Here is a 13,199-nt window from a genome sequence, read left to right as displayed (position 1 = left end):
GATGACTCAGAACACACACACACACACACCTTGAGTGACCATGGCGGAGCAGGGGACTTGGGAGGCCATGGTGGATCCGGGGACTCGGGTGGCCATGTCGGAGCAGGGAGCGTGGGCACCCATGGCGGATCCGGGAGCTTGGGCGCCCAAGATGGAGCAGGATTCTCAGGGGAGTAGCCCCCCCAAAAGATTTTTTTAAAGATGGAATTAGGGATCTTTACTCTCTGGAAGGAATCTGGCGGGCGTTCTGGAGGGATAGGCTCTAGGGGGCGCTCTGGCAGCGCAGACTCTTGGGGGCGCTCTGGCAGCGCGGAGCTGGACGGGACCAGCGGAGGCACAGGAGGGCTTGCCATACTTCTTGGTCGGCGGGCTTGCCATACTTCTTGGTCGGCGGGCTTGCCATACTTCTTGGTCGGCGGGCTTGCCATACTTCTTGGTCGGCGGGCTTGCCATACTTCTTGGTCGGCGGGCTTGCCATACTTCTTGGTCGGCGGGCTTGCCATACTTCTTGGTCGGCGGGCTTGCCATACTTCTTGTACGACTCTTTGGCGGCAGCAGGCTACTAGAGCGAAGGATGCCATTCAAAAACAGTACAAGATTAATAAGTTCTATCAGGGAAAACTCGGAGGCAGGAAGATCGCAACGGATCGTGTCATCGTCCAGCCCCCGCAGAAAACACACACCAAGAGCGGCGTCGCGCCAGCTCAGCTGATGAACTAGCTCACAGAAATCCTCCACATACCGCTCCAATCTCCGACCGGCCTGCCGCAAACCTCACAGCCTATCCTCCGCCGTTATCGAGTCAGTTTCGGTTACGGTCCGATTTTCTGTCACAGGTGCGTGGTTGTAGTGTAAATAGAAATGAAGGACAGGAGAACGAAACAGCATCAACTCACTTTTTCCCATTTAATAACTCAAGATCGGACAAACTATGAGGGGAAAACAGAGGGCTTATAAACAGACAGGAACAAAAGAGCAAACAAGATAATGAAACTCAGGTGGGGACAATGAATGGACAATCAACTAACGAGAAACGGAACCAAACCAAATAAGGAAAACGGGAACTCAGACGGGTTGACTCGTGACAATTGATCAAAGCTGATAATTTACAGATATTAAAAAATAAAGAAAGAAAAATCCAGAAACACATACTTTTTACAGACACAAGAACACATTTCATGATGAAGCTACTCTAAGGTATATTTGTGTTTCTTCAGGCTTAAAAAATGGACCGTCTATTTCTCTGTCAAGAAAACAAACATTCAGTGAGTGAATCAATTTGAAACAGTGAACTAAGACTGCTTGACAAGAGTGCCCTCTCTTGGAAATAGAACAGTATGTCTGGAGCATGAATAACAGTAAAGGTGGTGGTTTTTGTATTGCTTTGATACTGAATTCATTCACAGTGACTCTCTAGCGCAGTAATACACAGCAGTGTCTTCACTCTTGAGGCTGTTCATCTGTAGATACAGTTGACTGCTGGAATCATCTCTTGAGACTGTGAACCTGCCCTGAACTGACTGGGAATAGTACTTGTCAGAACTGGATGTGCTGATAGCTGTAACCCATTCCAGTCCTTTACCGGGTGCCTGTCTCACCACAGCTGCCCAGTAGCTGCTGAATGAATATCCAGAGGCAGTACAGACCAGACGAAAAGATTCTCCTGGTCTTTTTACCTCATCTTGAGACTGAGTGAAGGTCTGACAATGAATATCTGTGGAAGAGAGAGAGAGATATAATAAACTAAGAAGTCAGCAAAACGTAAAACTATTCAGAAGTAAACTCAATAGTTAGCTTGCTAAAATGTATGCAATGATAAATCATTAATATTATTTAAGAACGAGTTACAGACCAATTAAGTGTAAAATAGTAATAACAGGAGTAAATTGATAATTATTGTCATTGCTGATTTATGCTCTTCTACAAGAACCATAGTAAATGAACAGGCTTATGGCACAATGCAACTTATAGGAATTATACATAACAGTTTTGCATGAACTCCTCCTCCAATCTGTCATTTCTTTTTTCTACCTTTGCACAGAAAAAAAATAGATAGTAAAACATACTGGGCCTTAATAGAGTAAACAAAAATGTATTTGCATTCATGACATTTATGAGAACATGTTGCCTAAATGATAAATTATCAGGGTTTTTTTAATATTTTAAAGCATTTTTTGATAAATGGATGGATATGTGTTGAGGGATGGTAGTGTATATATCTGATTCATGTGTTCAGGTTTTTGTACAGAGCTGTGGCTTGTTTGGTCACTGTGACTCTCTTGCACATACAATAATTTTCAGTCTGAAAATTATTTCCCTGTAGAAACACTGTTATCGGTTGTGTCCTGGGTGAAACTGATCTTGTTTTTTATTATTTCTTTTTTTTTTAATGAGTCTTTAATGTTAGTGCCACCATCACTATAAAGATATCCGAGCCATTTCAGTGCTTTTCCAGTTGGTTGACGAATCCAGTGAATGCAATAGCTTGATACTGAAATCCTGCAGGAGATGGAGAATGATTCTTGAGGTTTTACAACCAAAGATGGAGGTTGAGTGAACTCAACACAGAAAACACCACCTGAAAAGACAATGAAAGAATGTGTTATTATTAGTTATGTCAAAATATATAACAACACTTCTGTTAACAGTTTATGAAGCTTATTTCATTGTTTTATAGTTTAAATAAAGCATCAGTGAAGCTCACAGGATGCAGCTGCTGCCAGCAGTAGTAGAGCTGATAAGATCATGATTTGATACTGAAATGAATGTAATTTTATTTGTCCTACTGACCCTCAGACTCCAGTTTTGTACAAAGGGATGATGGAATTTACATACAGACAAACAACAATTATTGCAAGACAAGCAACAATTATTTTCTAATTAAACTGATTATATTTCATCATGTTTGTCATTAGATTTGAGAAAACATTTTTACTCCCTTAAAACGTTTTATTTTTTCTGCTGGCACAGAAAATCTGACTAGATAGTAACTGGTTAGTTGGCCCCATAATAATTCAGTGTGTTTTTGTTTTCAATTTGTAGGCTTTGAATTAGATTATTCAACTTTCCTGACACACAAAAAAATTGGGCCCTTCATGAAGAGTCTATACAGATTTTCTTTTTAAAGGGGTCATGAACTGAGAAATCATTGTTTATGGGTTCTGTTATCTTTAGTCATGTCATGCCAGTTGCGTATGGTGTAGACACAGAGTAAAATTAAGAAAGAGCTCCAAATCGCATCAGTGAAACACTGTTTGTTTGTTTGCTTTACTGTGGATACATTTCACAGTTCGACACAGGCTTTTCAGAACGACTGAGAGATCTTGCAGTGCCGGGGGGGTTTTTTCTTCTTTTTTTCTCTCTTGCTAAAGAGCATCAGAGTGCTATATTAGTCAATGGGGAGTGAATATTTTTATATAGGCTATTTTTATACAACAGCTATTTGGGTCCTCAAATCTATTAAAAAAATAGGTCCCACTTTATATTAGGTGGCCTTAACTACTGTGTACTTACATTTAAATTAATAATTTGGTACAATGCACTTATTGTGTACATACATATTTGTACATTGTACTTATATTTTTAAAAATACCTATATGTAGTTACATCTGTAATTCATTTCTGTAATTACATTTATAATTACACTGTTGACCCATCCCTTACACCTTAACCCACCCTTAAACCTACCCATACCACCAAACCTGTCCCTAACCTTACCCATATCCCACCTGAATAACAGCAAAAGTGTTCTGCAATACAATATGACCACAATAAGTACATTGTACTTATTTTTTGATGCAAGTACATAGTAGTTAAGGCCACCTAATATAAAGTGTGACCAAAAAACACAGTTCAACTGCGATGGGACCTCATGTTTGTATCACTCATCTTGTAAGTGACATTTTCAGTCTATATGAGTAAGTCACTGAATCATTTATTTGATTGATTCGTTCAAGTCACTGAGGGAAGAAACAACCAACTGTCTATTTGAATGAGTCAAATGTTCAAGCTGAAAACACTGATTCATTCAGAAACATATCTCCATGTGTTGCTCAGAGATGCGGGGATTTCAACTCAACTACTTTGGTTGGCCGTACAAAAACAGACTAAGTAGCTGGCCATTGAAGTGTAAGTAACCTAACAGTGTGTTTACTGAACTGTTGTTCACACTTGCAATAGTGCTATTGGTCTGAATATCAGCACGTAATTTTGCAGCAAATAATTATCCCAAACAACAGCTTGCTCATGAGGTATTGCTTAAATTAATCACATTATTCGAGTAATAATTTATCATTTATATCATTCTACACCGTAAAAAGTGAAAGTTGACTTAACTTAAAAAAATTGAGGAAACCCGTTGCCTTAAAATTAATAAGTACATAATAATAATAAAAAAAAAAAAGTTAAGTTAACTTGACAATTCAATTAACTTATTTTTTTAAATTATCATTTACTTAAAAACTTTAAGGCAACAGGTTTACTCATTTTTTTTAAGTTAAGTCAACTTTCACTTTTTACAGTGTATCATTTATCATCAATCATTTATTTAAATAATAATTTACAAACACAGTTTGCATACATTCATCAGATGTCCTTCAGGCAGAAATAAAATTAGAGCTGTTTGCAGATTGTTGTAATTTTTTCTTTTCTTTTTTTTCTTCATTATCAGGTAGATCTATGTTGGTTCCCTCAGTGGAAAATCCACCACATCAATAGGTCAGTTTGTGGAATAAACCTTGTGTTTCATTGCTTAATTTAAACATCTAATCTAACCTTTTGTGTGTAATCATATATAACTACCATCCCTACTTTTGTATGGCTTTGTGGCTGCAGTTAATAAAAGGACAGCAAGCTTTTACCACGCAATGAAAATAGTTCACACAGTTTTCACACCACGAAGGGCGAGTTAATGGAACTGACAGCACACATTTAGGACAATATAAGAGAACAGAAACATGCAGTAACACACAACAGAAGCAGCAGCTTATGAATGACTTCTTGCTGATTAATTGTTGTGAACACGATGGAACATCAACACATATATGAGATTCCCTCTCAGGATTCTGCCAGGGAAACTGTGGCAGTTGAAATGAACAATTTCTCAGAGTCAGATAATGGAGGGGTTTCACCTGAAGTCGTCTATGTGAGGGTAAAATTGAAAGGAAAAGACTGCATGTGCTGCTCTGTGTTTAACATCATGTTTTGCAACTGCTTGTTTCTTGGTTTTGCTGCATTGATATGTTCATTAAAGGTAAGTGAAATAACTACATGATCCTTTCTAGAACAACATGTTAGACTATACTCAAATTTACTCAGTTTTACCAAGTTTTCCTCTATTGTTTTAAAGGCAAGAAGCAAAATGAATGAGGGAGACATGGTGAAGGCTCAGAAGTACAGTCGACGTACATTTATGAGCAACACAGCGGCCGTGATTGTGACCAGTGCGACTCTAACTGTGTTCCTAGTCTTCTATTGTAGTGGAGTCTTTAATAATTGTGTTATCTTGCATAATTTACCTGGGGTTTCCTCAGCAAGTTCCTCTGACACGTCTTTTCCCTCTTTTGAACTGTCTTTTGACGTTGAAAGGCAAAAATCAAAACCCCGAAATTATTATGATCAAAGTAGACACAACTCTTATCCATCTGGAAGCAACATTAATGGAAGTCCTCAGAGACCCTCATACAGTGGAGGAAGATGGAAAGGGTGAAGACAGAAATACAAGTGATACTGTGAGGAGAAAATGATCATCTCAGTTTTATTGAAATGTCATAATGTCATAAGTTTAGTTTGATTAGCAGAATTTGGATTATAAACCTTTTCTACGATTATATTAGAGTCATCGGGTTCACATAATTTGCTTCTGATATCACTTGCTGAGAAGACATAAGGATATAGCAATTTCTTGATTGTATTGTCTTTTATTTATGTTTGAATGAGCATGTTATCAACTTTAACAGAATGTATTTTAGTGGTTTCTATATGCTTTGTATTTACATAATTCAAATAAGTCTTATGAAACTATACATGCATATTCACTTATTTTTTTAGAGGCAATAATGAAACGCAGGTGTTTCCTGAGGGTCACACATCAGTAAATATGTCTCTTTTATTGTAGACACTCCCTTGTCTCCATATATGTCTGTTGCTTCAATAAAAGTATAGTTTTTAATGTTTTTATTAGTCTTGCTAATAAATCACTTTGCTAAAACAAAATGTGAATGAGAATGGATCTACAAATAAACCATTTTTTTTGACTGAAATTATATTACAGCAACCAAAGACTTGCACAAGAGTCGTACAAGACCTGACCTGACACTTGACATTGTTGTTTCTGAAAGCCTTTCAGTCAGAAGCGCAATGCCGTTTAGTCCAATTGCTGAAGGCTTTTAGTCTGAGGTACAATGCCTTTCTGTCCAACCTGGTCTCACAGAATTCCGTGTAATGACCACGGACCCTTAACTCTGAATCTGTGGTGGTATCACGGAATCGCCGAAAATTCCGTGATGGGCTCACAGAAGTGATACCAATGCAAGTCAGTGACAGGCATCAGCCGTGGTCCACACACGGATTCACTGCTTCAACACCAGCGCTGCCTCAATTGACGTGGATTACATAAAAAGAGTGACTCCGATGCAGTCGACGATTCAATGCTTCGATTCGAGGAGCCTGATTCGACTCCCAATCTCACAGTCAAATATTTGCCGGGTGTTGATCATGCCATTTTGGCTATATGGGGGTGCTCAGTGTCTGATTTCACATCGAACTACCGGTTTTCTCCCAATAAGTTAATATACAGCCTATTATGATAATGCTGTAAATAAGAATCTTAAAAGAAAGAAGCTTTAAATAATTATTAAGGTGCGTGAATAAATCCAACCTATAGATTAAAGTTTCACTTTCTAATCAGTCATGGACAGAGGAGCATGGCGGCAGGGATTTAAATCTAAGACTCAAATTGAAACAGGCAGAGTGGAAGACTTCTTTTTTTTTCGATCAGGTCTGTCGCTATGTGTCGCTGGCGGTGTGAACGGGCTTTATGCTTTCAAATCGCTCTCGCGGTACTTTGATGCCATACACTGATCATTCTGCGCAGCGCCGCTTCAAGTCGAACACACCTATTTTAACACCGTTTCTACATCGCAACAAGTTGTCGCGCCGCAACAGCTAAAGTCTGTCTACACTGGACGCGACAAAGCCACCGTTGAAAATCATTTGAAATTTGTGTCAATAAGTCATGAATAGAACGCGGCAGCAGTTTTCTGTTGGGGAATCGAGGAATGCCCAACATTTTTGACGCTCTCGGCCACTCTCAACGCTTTCTCCGCGCCGCTTTCAATCCCACAATACACAGCGTGAGTGTTTACGCTCAACTTCCATAGGAATTGATTGAAAATGCTTGCTCTGCTCCGCTCGCTACGTGCCAGTGGAAACGCACCGTTACAGTGAATACACAACATGCGATGCTTCACATTCACAGCCTTACTTAGAATGAAGTGCATCGCGAGAACTCCCTGAGAATATAAGCACGCATACACCCGCGACCAATCAGATATGTCCACTTTAAACATTACAACATTTCATTCCGCAGCATAATATAAACTTTTCTGAACACCTTAGTTATTTCAAAACATAACATTTGAAAGTATTTAACCACATTTGTATAATTAATAATTATACTGACGACCTATTCCATTTTTAACAATATTATAAATGCTTTCGTATAAAAATAGCAATTTTGTGATAAACCTGAATAGAAACCATACAAGCACAAACACAACATATATCCACAACATCACATGACTATATAAAAATATACATTATGGCACTTTAATTTTGTTAAAATCTAAATTTGTATGTCAAGTGTCTGTTTAAAATATATAAAATAAAAGTAAAATAAATCTACTCTTGCTAAAAATATTCTTTAAAGATCATTTTTAACTACAAAGGTATTTTACCAATACTTTATTCAGACACCTGGTAGAAAAGTTTCATGAGTAATGTATGAAAATTTGTGCTGTTAAACGATTAATCATTCAAAATGAAAGATTTTGTTTTCATAAGATATGTGTATGTGTATATTATATATATATATATATATATATATATATATATATATATATATATATATATATATATATACACACACATGCATGTATATATGTAAGAAAAATATGTTATGTTTATATTTTAAATATATTTATATATAATATAAATTATATGAATATAAATATATACATGTAAATATTTTGAAATTGTGATGTAAATATTTTATGTAATGGCCTCAGAAGGAGTCAAAAGGGTATGGTCAACATAGACGGTTCAGAAAAGTGCAGACTAAGGATGCTCAGATCAAAGGCCATGTCTCTATGATTAAATAATCTGTACTTACCCAAAAAGCGCTTAAAACAGTAGAACAGTCATATGACAAACCAATGACCAGATCAGTATAACCAATTACAGTGAAGAAGACTTGAGTGATATTGATTTTTACTCAACTACAAGGTAAAAATGTTCATGTATCTTTCTGTTCAGGGAGTCTCTCTTGGTTGTTGTGACCAGTGGGCTCCTGGCCGTGAATAAAACTTTCATCCCTGCAAAGAGCAGCTTGGGAGTGGTGTCTGGTATATGCTGCGCAGCTGATGAATAGAAGTACTAAAAATTCTATGCTCAAAAGACCACCGAAAAGACAGTGATAGTGTTGGAAGACTATAGAGCCGTCCTCAGGCTGAGGTAACAGCGTACAGCTGAGAAGGGCGGTGAGAGTGTATAGATGCTAAAGACCTGTGTGCTCATGTGTGATTGAGGTAGTGATAGTAGCTTCTTGACGGGGAGGCCGTCACCATACTTCAGGGAAGTATTGGATTATATTGTTGTACCTTGGGATATATAGGATTATATCCCTGTTAAATAAACGAATAAATAAATTGTAAGTATTCGAGGAATTCAGGGAATTAGCTCGAGATACTGTAGTTCTTTTAATTGTATTGTAAGTATTCGGGAATTCAGGGAGTTAGCCGGAGATACTTTAGTTATTACATAAACAACTGTAGTTGTTTGAGTTGTCTGTGGTGAAGTCAGATTAGCATTGGGAATTTCCACGACAAAATATATACTGTATATGTGTATTTATATACATAATAAACATACACAGTACACACACATATATTATGTAAACAAAAACTTTTATTTTGCATGCAATTAATCATGATTAATCGTTTGACAGCACTAATGAAAATATAACGTATGAAGTACTTTTTTGGACTTTAAACATTATACATTTTAAATATTCATGTAGGCATTGAATATTTGCGACTGTCACGAATCCAGTCTGCACTTCCATTCACCCTCCACCAGAGGTCACTCGCTCACCACATGGACTTCACACCATACATAACACTGGACTTCACCAATCACTCATTGCACTAATCACACGCACACCTGATCCCACGCACACACTGATCACACACCTTATATAAACCCTGGACTTTGTTTCCCTCGTTGCCGAGTATTGTATGCGTTTACCGCTCCCCTAGCCACTCTACAGAGCCCTTGTCAGTATCATAGTCTTGGACTACCTGTTCACCTGTGTTTGTTTCTAACCCGTGTTTCCTGGATTAACCCTTTCTGTGCCATTCCGTGTTTCTTTTCAGTTCCTGTATTGTTCTGCGTTTTTCACTCTCCTTAGTCACAGCTGCGCGTCCAGAGTCACAGCTGCGCGTCCAGAGTCACAGCTGCGCGTCCAGAGTCACAGCAGCGCGTCACAGCTGCTCGTCCAGAGTCACGTCACGTCCGGGCTGACACACTCAGATCATCAAGGTCAGTCTTCCATTATCCCGGTTTGATGTCTAGTTTGAGGGATGTACCGCTGGTGTCTGCACACGCTGCTGGTATCCCCAAACCCACTCACTCTAACTCTCCTGTTCTTTTGCATATTCCCCTGTCCAAAGCGCTTCCCCTGATGGGAATCGCTTTATGTTGCTTTTGGGCTGCGTACACCACCGCAGAACTGCCCAAGGTGGCGGCACACGCTGCAGAACCTCCCGAAGCGGCGGGGCTCGCCTCAGCCTCTTGTATGGTGGTGGCGCCCTGCAATGTTCTCTCGGTCTGTCGAGTTGCGGTCGAGGAGACTGTTACCGCTGTAGAACTTCCAGAGGTGGCGGCAATCGCTGCAGAACCTCCGGAGGTGTCAGTGGTATCCACTCACCAACTCCCGTCTTGCTCTGCCACAGCCACGGAGGCCGTCCTTGATTCCTCGTCCTGTCCTGTTTTGGCCAAGGAGGCCGTCCCTGAACTCTCGTCCTGTCATGGGTATGGAGGCCCTCTACGAATCCTCGTCCTGTCCTGTCGCAGCCAGAAGGGCTGTTCCTGAACTCTCGTTCTGTCCTGTCACGGCTACGGAGGCCGTCAATGAACTCTCGTCCTGTCCTGTCGCAGCCAGAAGGGCTGTCCCTGAACTCTCGTCCTGCCTTGTCACGGCTACGGAGGCCATCAATGAACTCTCGTTCTGTCCTGTCACAGCTATAGAGATTAATCATGAACTTTCTGTGTTCCCTGCCTCGGTCCTTGGGTCCGTGCATGTTCTCTCTCCTTTTTATGTCTCCATTCTCCCTAGGTCCCAGGCTCTGCTGTGGGTTCCTGATCCGTCGTGGTGGGCTCCTGCTCTATCTACTCCACCGTGGTGGTCTTCTGCTCCACCTGTTCCATCTGCTCCGCTGTGGTGGTCCACTATCTGGCTCTGGTGGTCTTCTGCGCTGCCTTGGGGGGCTCCTGCTCTATCTGTGCTGCCGTTGTGGTCTGCTGTCTGGCTCTGGTGGTCTTCTACACCGCCGTGGAGATCTTCTGTCCCGTCTTCTCTGCCCTGGTGGGCTCCTGTCCCGTCAGCTCCGCCCTGGTGGGCACCAGGTCTGTCGGCTCCGCCCAGGTTTCCTGCTGTGCCGGCTCTACCTCGATCCCAGACCATTCCACTTCCACATGGACCTGGCCCTCCATCCCTCCCCCTGTTCCGCCTCCGCTCCACCTCCCTCCTGGATTATAGATTGTGTGGAGAGTCTGGAAGCCGCTCTTTGGGGGTGGGCTCTGTCACGAATCCAGTCTGCACTTCCATTCACCCTCCACCAGAGGTCACTCGCTCACCACATGGACTTCACACCATACATAACACTGGACTTCATTTCCCATCATCCAACATTGATCACAGCTGTCACCAATCACTCATTGCACTAATCACACACACACCTGATCCCACACACACACTGATCACACACCTTATATAAACCCTGGACTTTGTTTCCCTCGTTGCCGAGTATTGTATGCGTTTACCGCTCCCCTAGCCGTAGCTACTCTACAGAGCCCTTGTCAGTATCATAGTCTTGGATTACCTGTTCACCTGTGTTTGTTTCTAACCCGTGTTTCCTGGATTAACCCTTTCTGTGCCATTCCGTGTTTCTTTTCAGTTCCTGTATTGTTCTGCGTTTTTCACTCCCCTAGTGTTAGCTGCGATACGGAACTTTTGTTGTTTTCTAGTCTGTTTACCCCTGTCTCCCTGTTCGGACTCTGATTATTTCCCTTGCCTGGATTACAGCTCGTGTACCTGGATTATCTCTCTGCCTTGCCCCATTGGATACTGTTCGCCGATCGTCGACCCACGCTTGCCCTAGGTTTACTCTGTCTTGTCCCTGCCCTACCTGTTTGCCATTGTTTCGACCCTGCCTGTATTTATGACCATGCCTTTAAATAAAAGCTTGCACATGGATCCGCACGTTTCACGTCTCGTCAGCCACGTTACAGCGACACTATTGCGATATTGCATTACTTCATACAATAGAGCAGCAGCCTCCATAATAAAAATGTTCTCGTTTTTTTTTAAATATCTGTAAATTGCCTTTGATAAGACTAAATTGCTTCGATAAATGTAATAAGTGCCATTGATCAAAGCTGATCACTTACAGATATTAAAAAGAAAGAAATCCAGGAACATATACAGTACACATACTTTTTGCAGACACAAAAACAAATTTCATGATGAATCTACTCTATAAGCCTTTTTGGTAACACTTTATAATAACTGCACGCTATGAATCATTAGGTAAGCATTAGTAAATAGTTAGTTCATTTATAAAGCATTGTCCCAACATTAATAGTCATTAGTAAGCAGTTTATAAATACAGCTATAAATGCCTTGTTCTTGATTTATAAGCATATCTATTACAAAGGAGACTTAAAGGCTTAGTTATTTTTCTAACAAAAAATGAACAAACACAAAACAGGGATACAGAAATCAGAAATATTTATTTCAAGATGCAAAAAAAAAAAAAAAAAAATGAAACTGTACATTTGAATTTTTATTTTTACAAGGCGGTTGAGCGTATGACGTAGGCGCCGCAAAATGCGCAACATAAGCTCCGGGGAGAAGCACGCAAAAATCTCAGTCTCCTCTTGCCTTATATCGAAATCCTCTACATTTTTCACTTGAATCTTCGTTTTAATAGTTAGTGACAGGTGTTTTGTTTTCCTTTCTCGTGCGTCTGTGTTCGTCACTCTCTCCCAGGAGCTTACTCTCGCGAGACTACGCGCTTCTCTCCGGAGCCTTCTCTACACCGCCTTGTAGGGGAACACACCTGCTTGAGAGACCGGAAGCTGGACTAAACGGTTTATAAAGTTTTAAGAATCGACATTTTTCTTAAACTAACGCATAGTTTCGCTTCAGAAGTCCTTTATTAACACCCCGGAGCTGTGTGGAGTAGTTTTGCGATGGATGGATACTTTTTTTTCGGATTCAGAAACAGGGGCACCATTCACTGCAATTATACAGATTGGAACAGACAGGACAATGTTGAATATAACTCCGAATGTATTCATCTGAAAGAGGAATGTCAGACACGCCTAGGATGCCCTGAGAGTGGGTAAATATTTGGCTAATTTTCATTTTTGGGTGAACTATCCCTTTAAGACTAAAATTTTACTCTTTATTTATACATACAGCCCCTGAAGTTGTTTGAAACCATTTGATTATTATTGTTTAATGTTAACTGTGTTTAATAGTTTAGTTTTATGTTTTTTTTTTCTTTATTTTAGGGAATGTAGGGGGAGGGTGCCATTTTTGTTTGGACTTCTCCTCTTTTCTCCTGGTTATGGGTAGATAGGAAGAGAGGGAAGTTTTGTGTATTTTTATTTTTGGTTTATCTCTTTCTAGGAAATTT

General features: G+C 40.2%; 1 protein-coding gene across 1 annotated transcript; it reads left to right on the top strand.

The window, feature by feature from the left end:
* Positions 1-7,088: 7,088 nt before the first annotated feature.
* On the top strand, positions 7,089-11,703 carry LOC131536962 (mucin-7-like). The gene is made up of 3 exons (XM_058770187.1): positions 7,089-7,352; positions 9,686-9,816; positions 10,613-11,703. Exons 1-3 carry the CDS (start codon positions 7,278-7,280, stop codon positions 11,271-11,273), a joined length of 867 nt encoding a protein of 288 aa, XP_058626170.1. The 5' UTR covers positions 7,089-7,277; the 3' UTR covers positions 11,274-11,703.
* The last annotated feature ends 1,496 nt before the right edge of the window (positions 11,704-13,199 follow it).

Source organism: Onychostoma macrolepis, chromosome 03, assembly GCF_012432095.1.
Source record: "Onychostoma macrolepis isolate SWU-2019 chromosome 03, ASM1243209v1, whole genome shotgun sequence".
NCBI classification, from domain to species: Eukaryota; Metazoa; Chordata; class Actinopteri; order Cypriniformes; family Cyprinidae; genus Onychostoma; species Onychostoma macrolepis.
Note: the sequence above shows the minus strand (reverse complement) of the source record. Positions and strands in the feature narration are given on the sequence as shown.

What these genes read in the sequence shown, in the direction of transcription:
- LOC131536962 (XM_058770187.1), top strand. Translation starts at nt 7,278, where the DNA reads ATGCCCAACATTTTTGACGCTCTCGGCCACTCTCAACGCTTTCTCCGC. An exon ending in TCAATCCCACAATACACAGC is followed by an intron (nt 7,353 to 9,685) that starts GTGAGTGTTTAC and finishes CACTCTCCTTAG; the next exon opens with TCACAGCTGCGCGTCCAGAG. An exon ending in GACACACTCAGATCATCAAG is followed by an intron (nt 9,817 to 10,612) that starts GTCAGTCTTCCA and finishes CATTCTCCCTAG; the next exon opens with GTCCCAGGCTCTGCTGTGGG.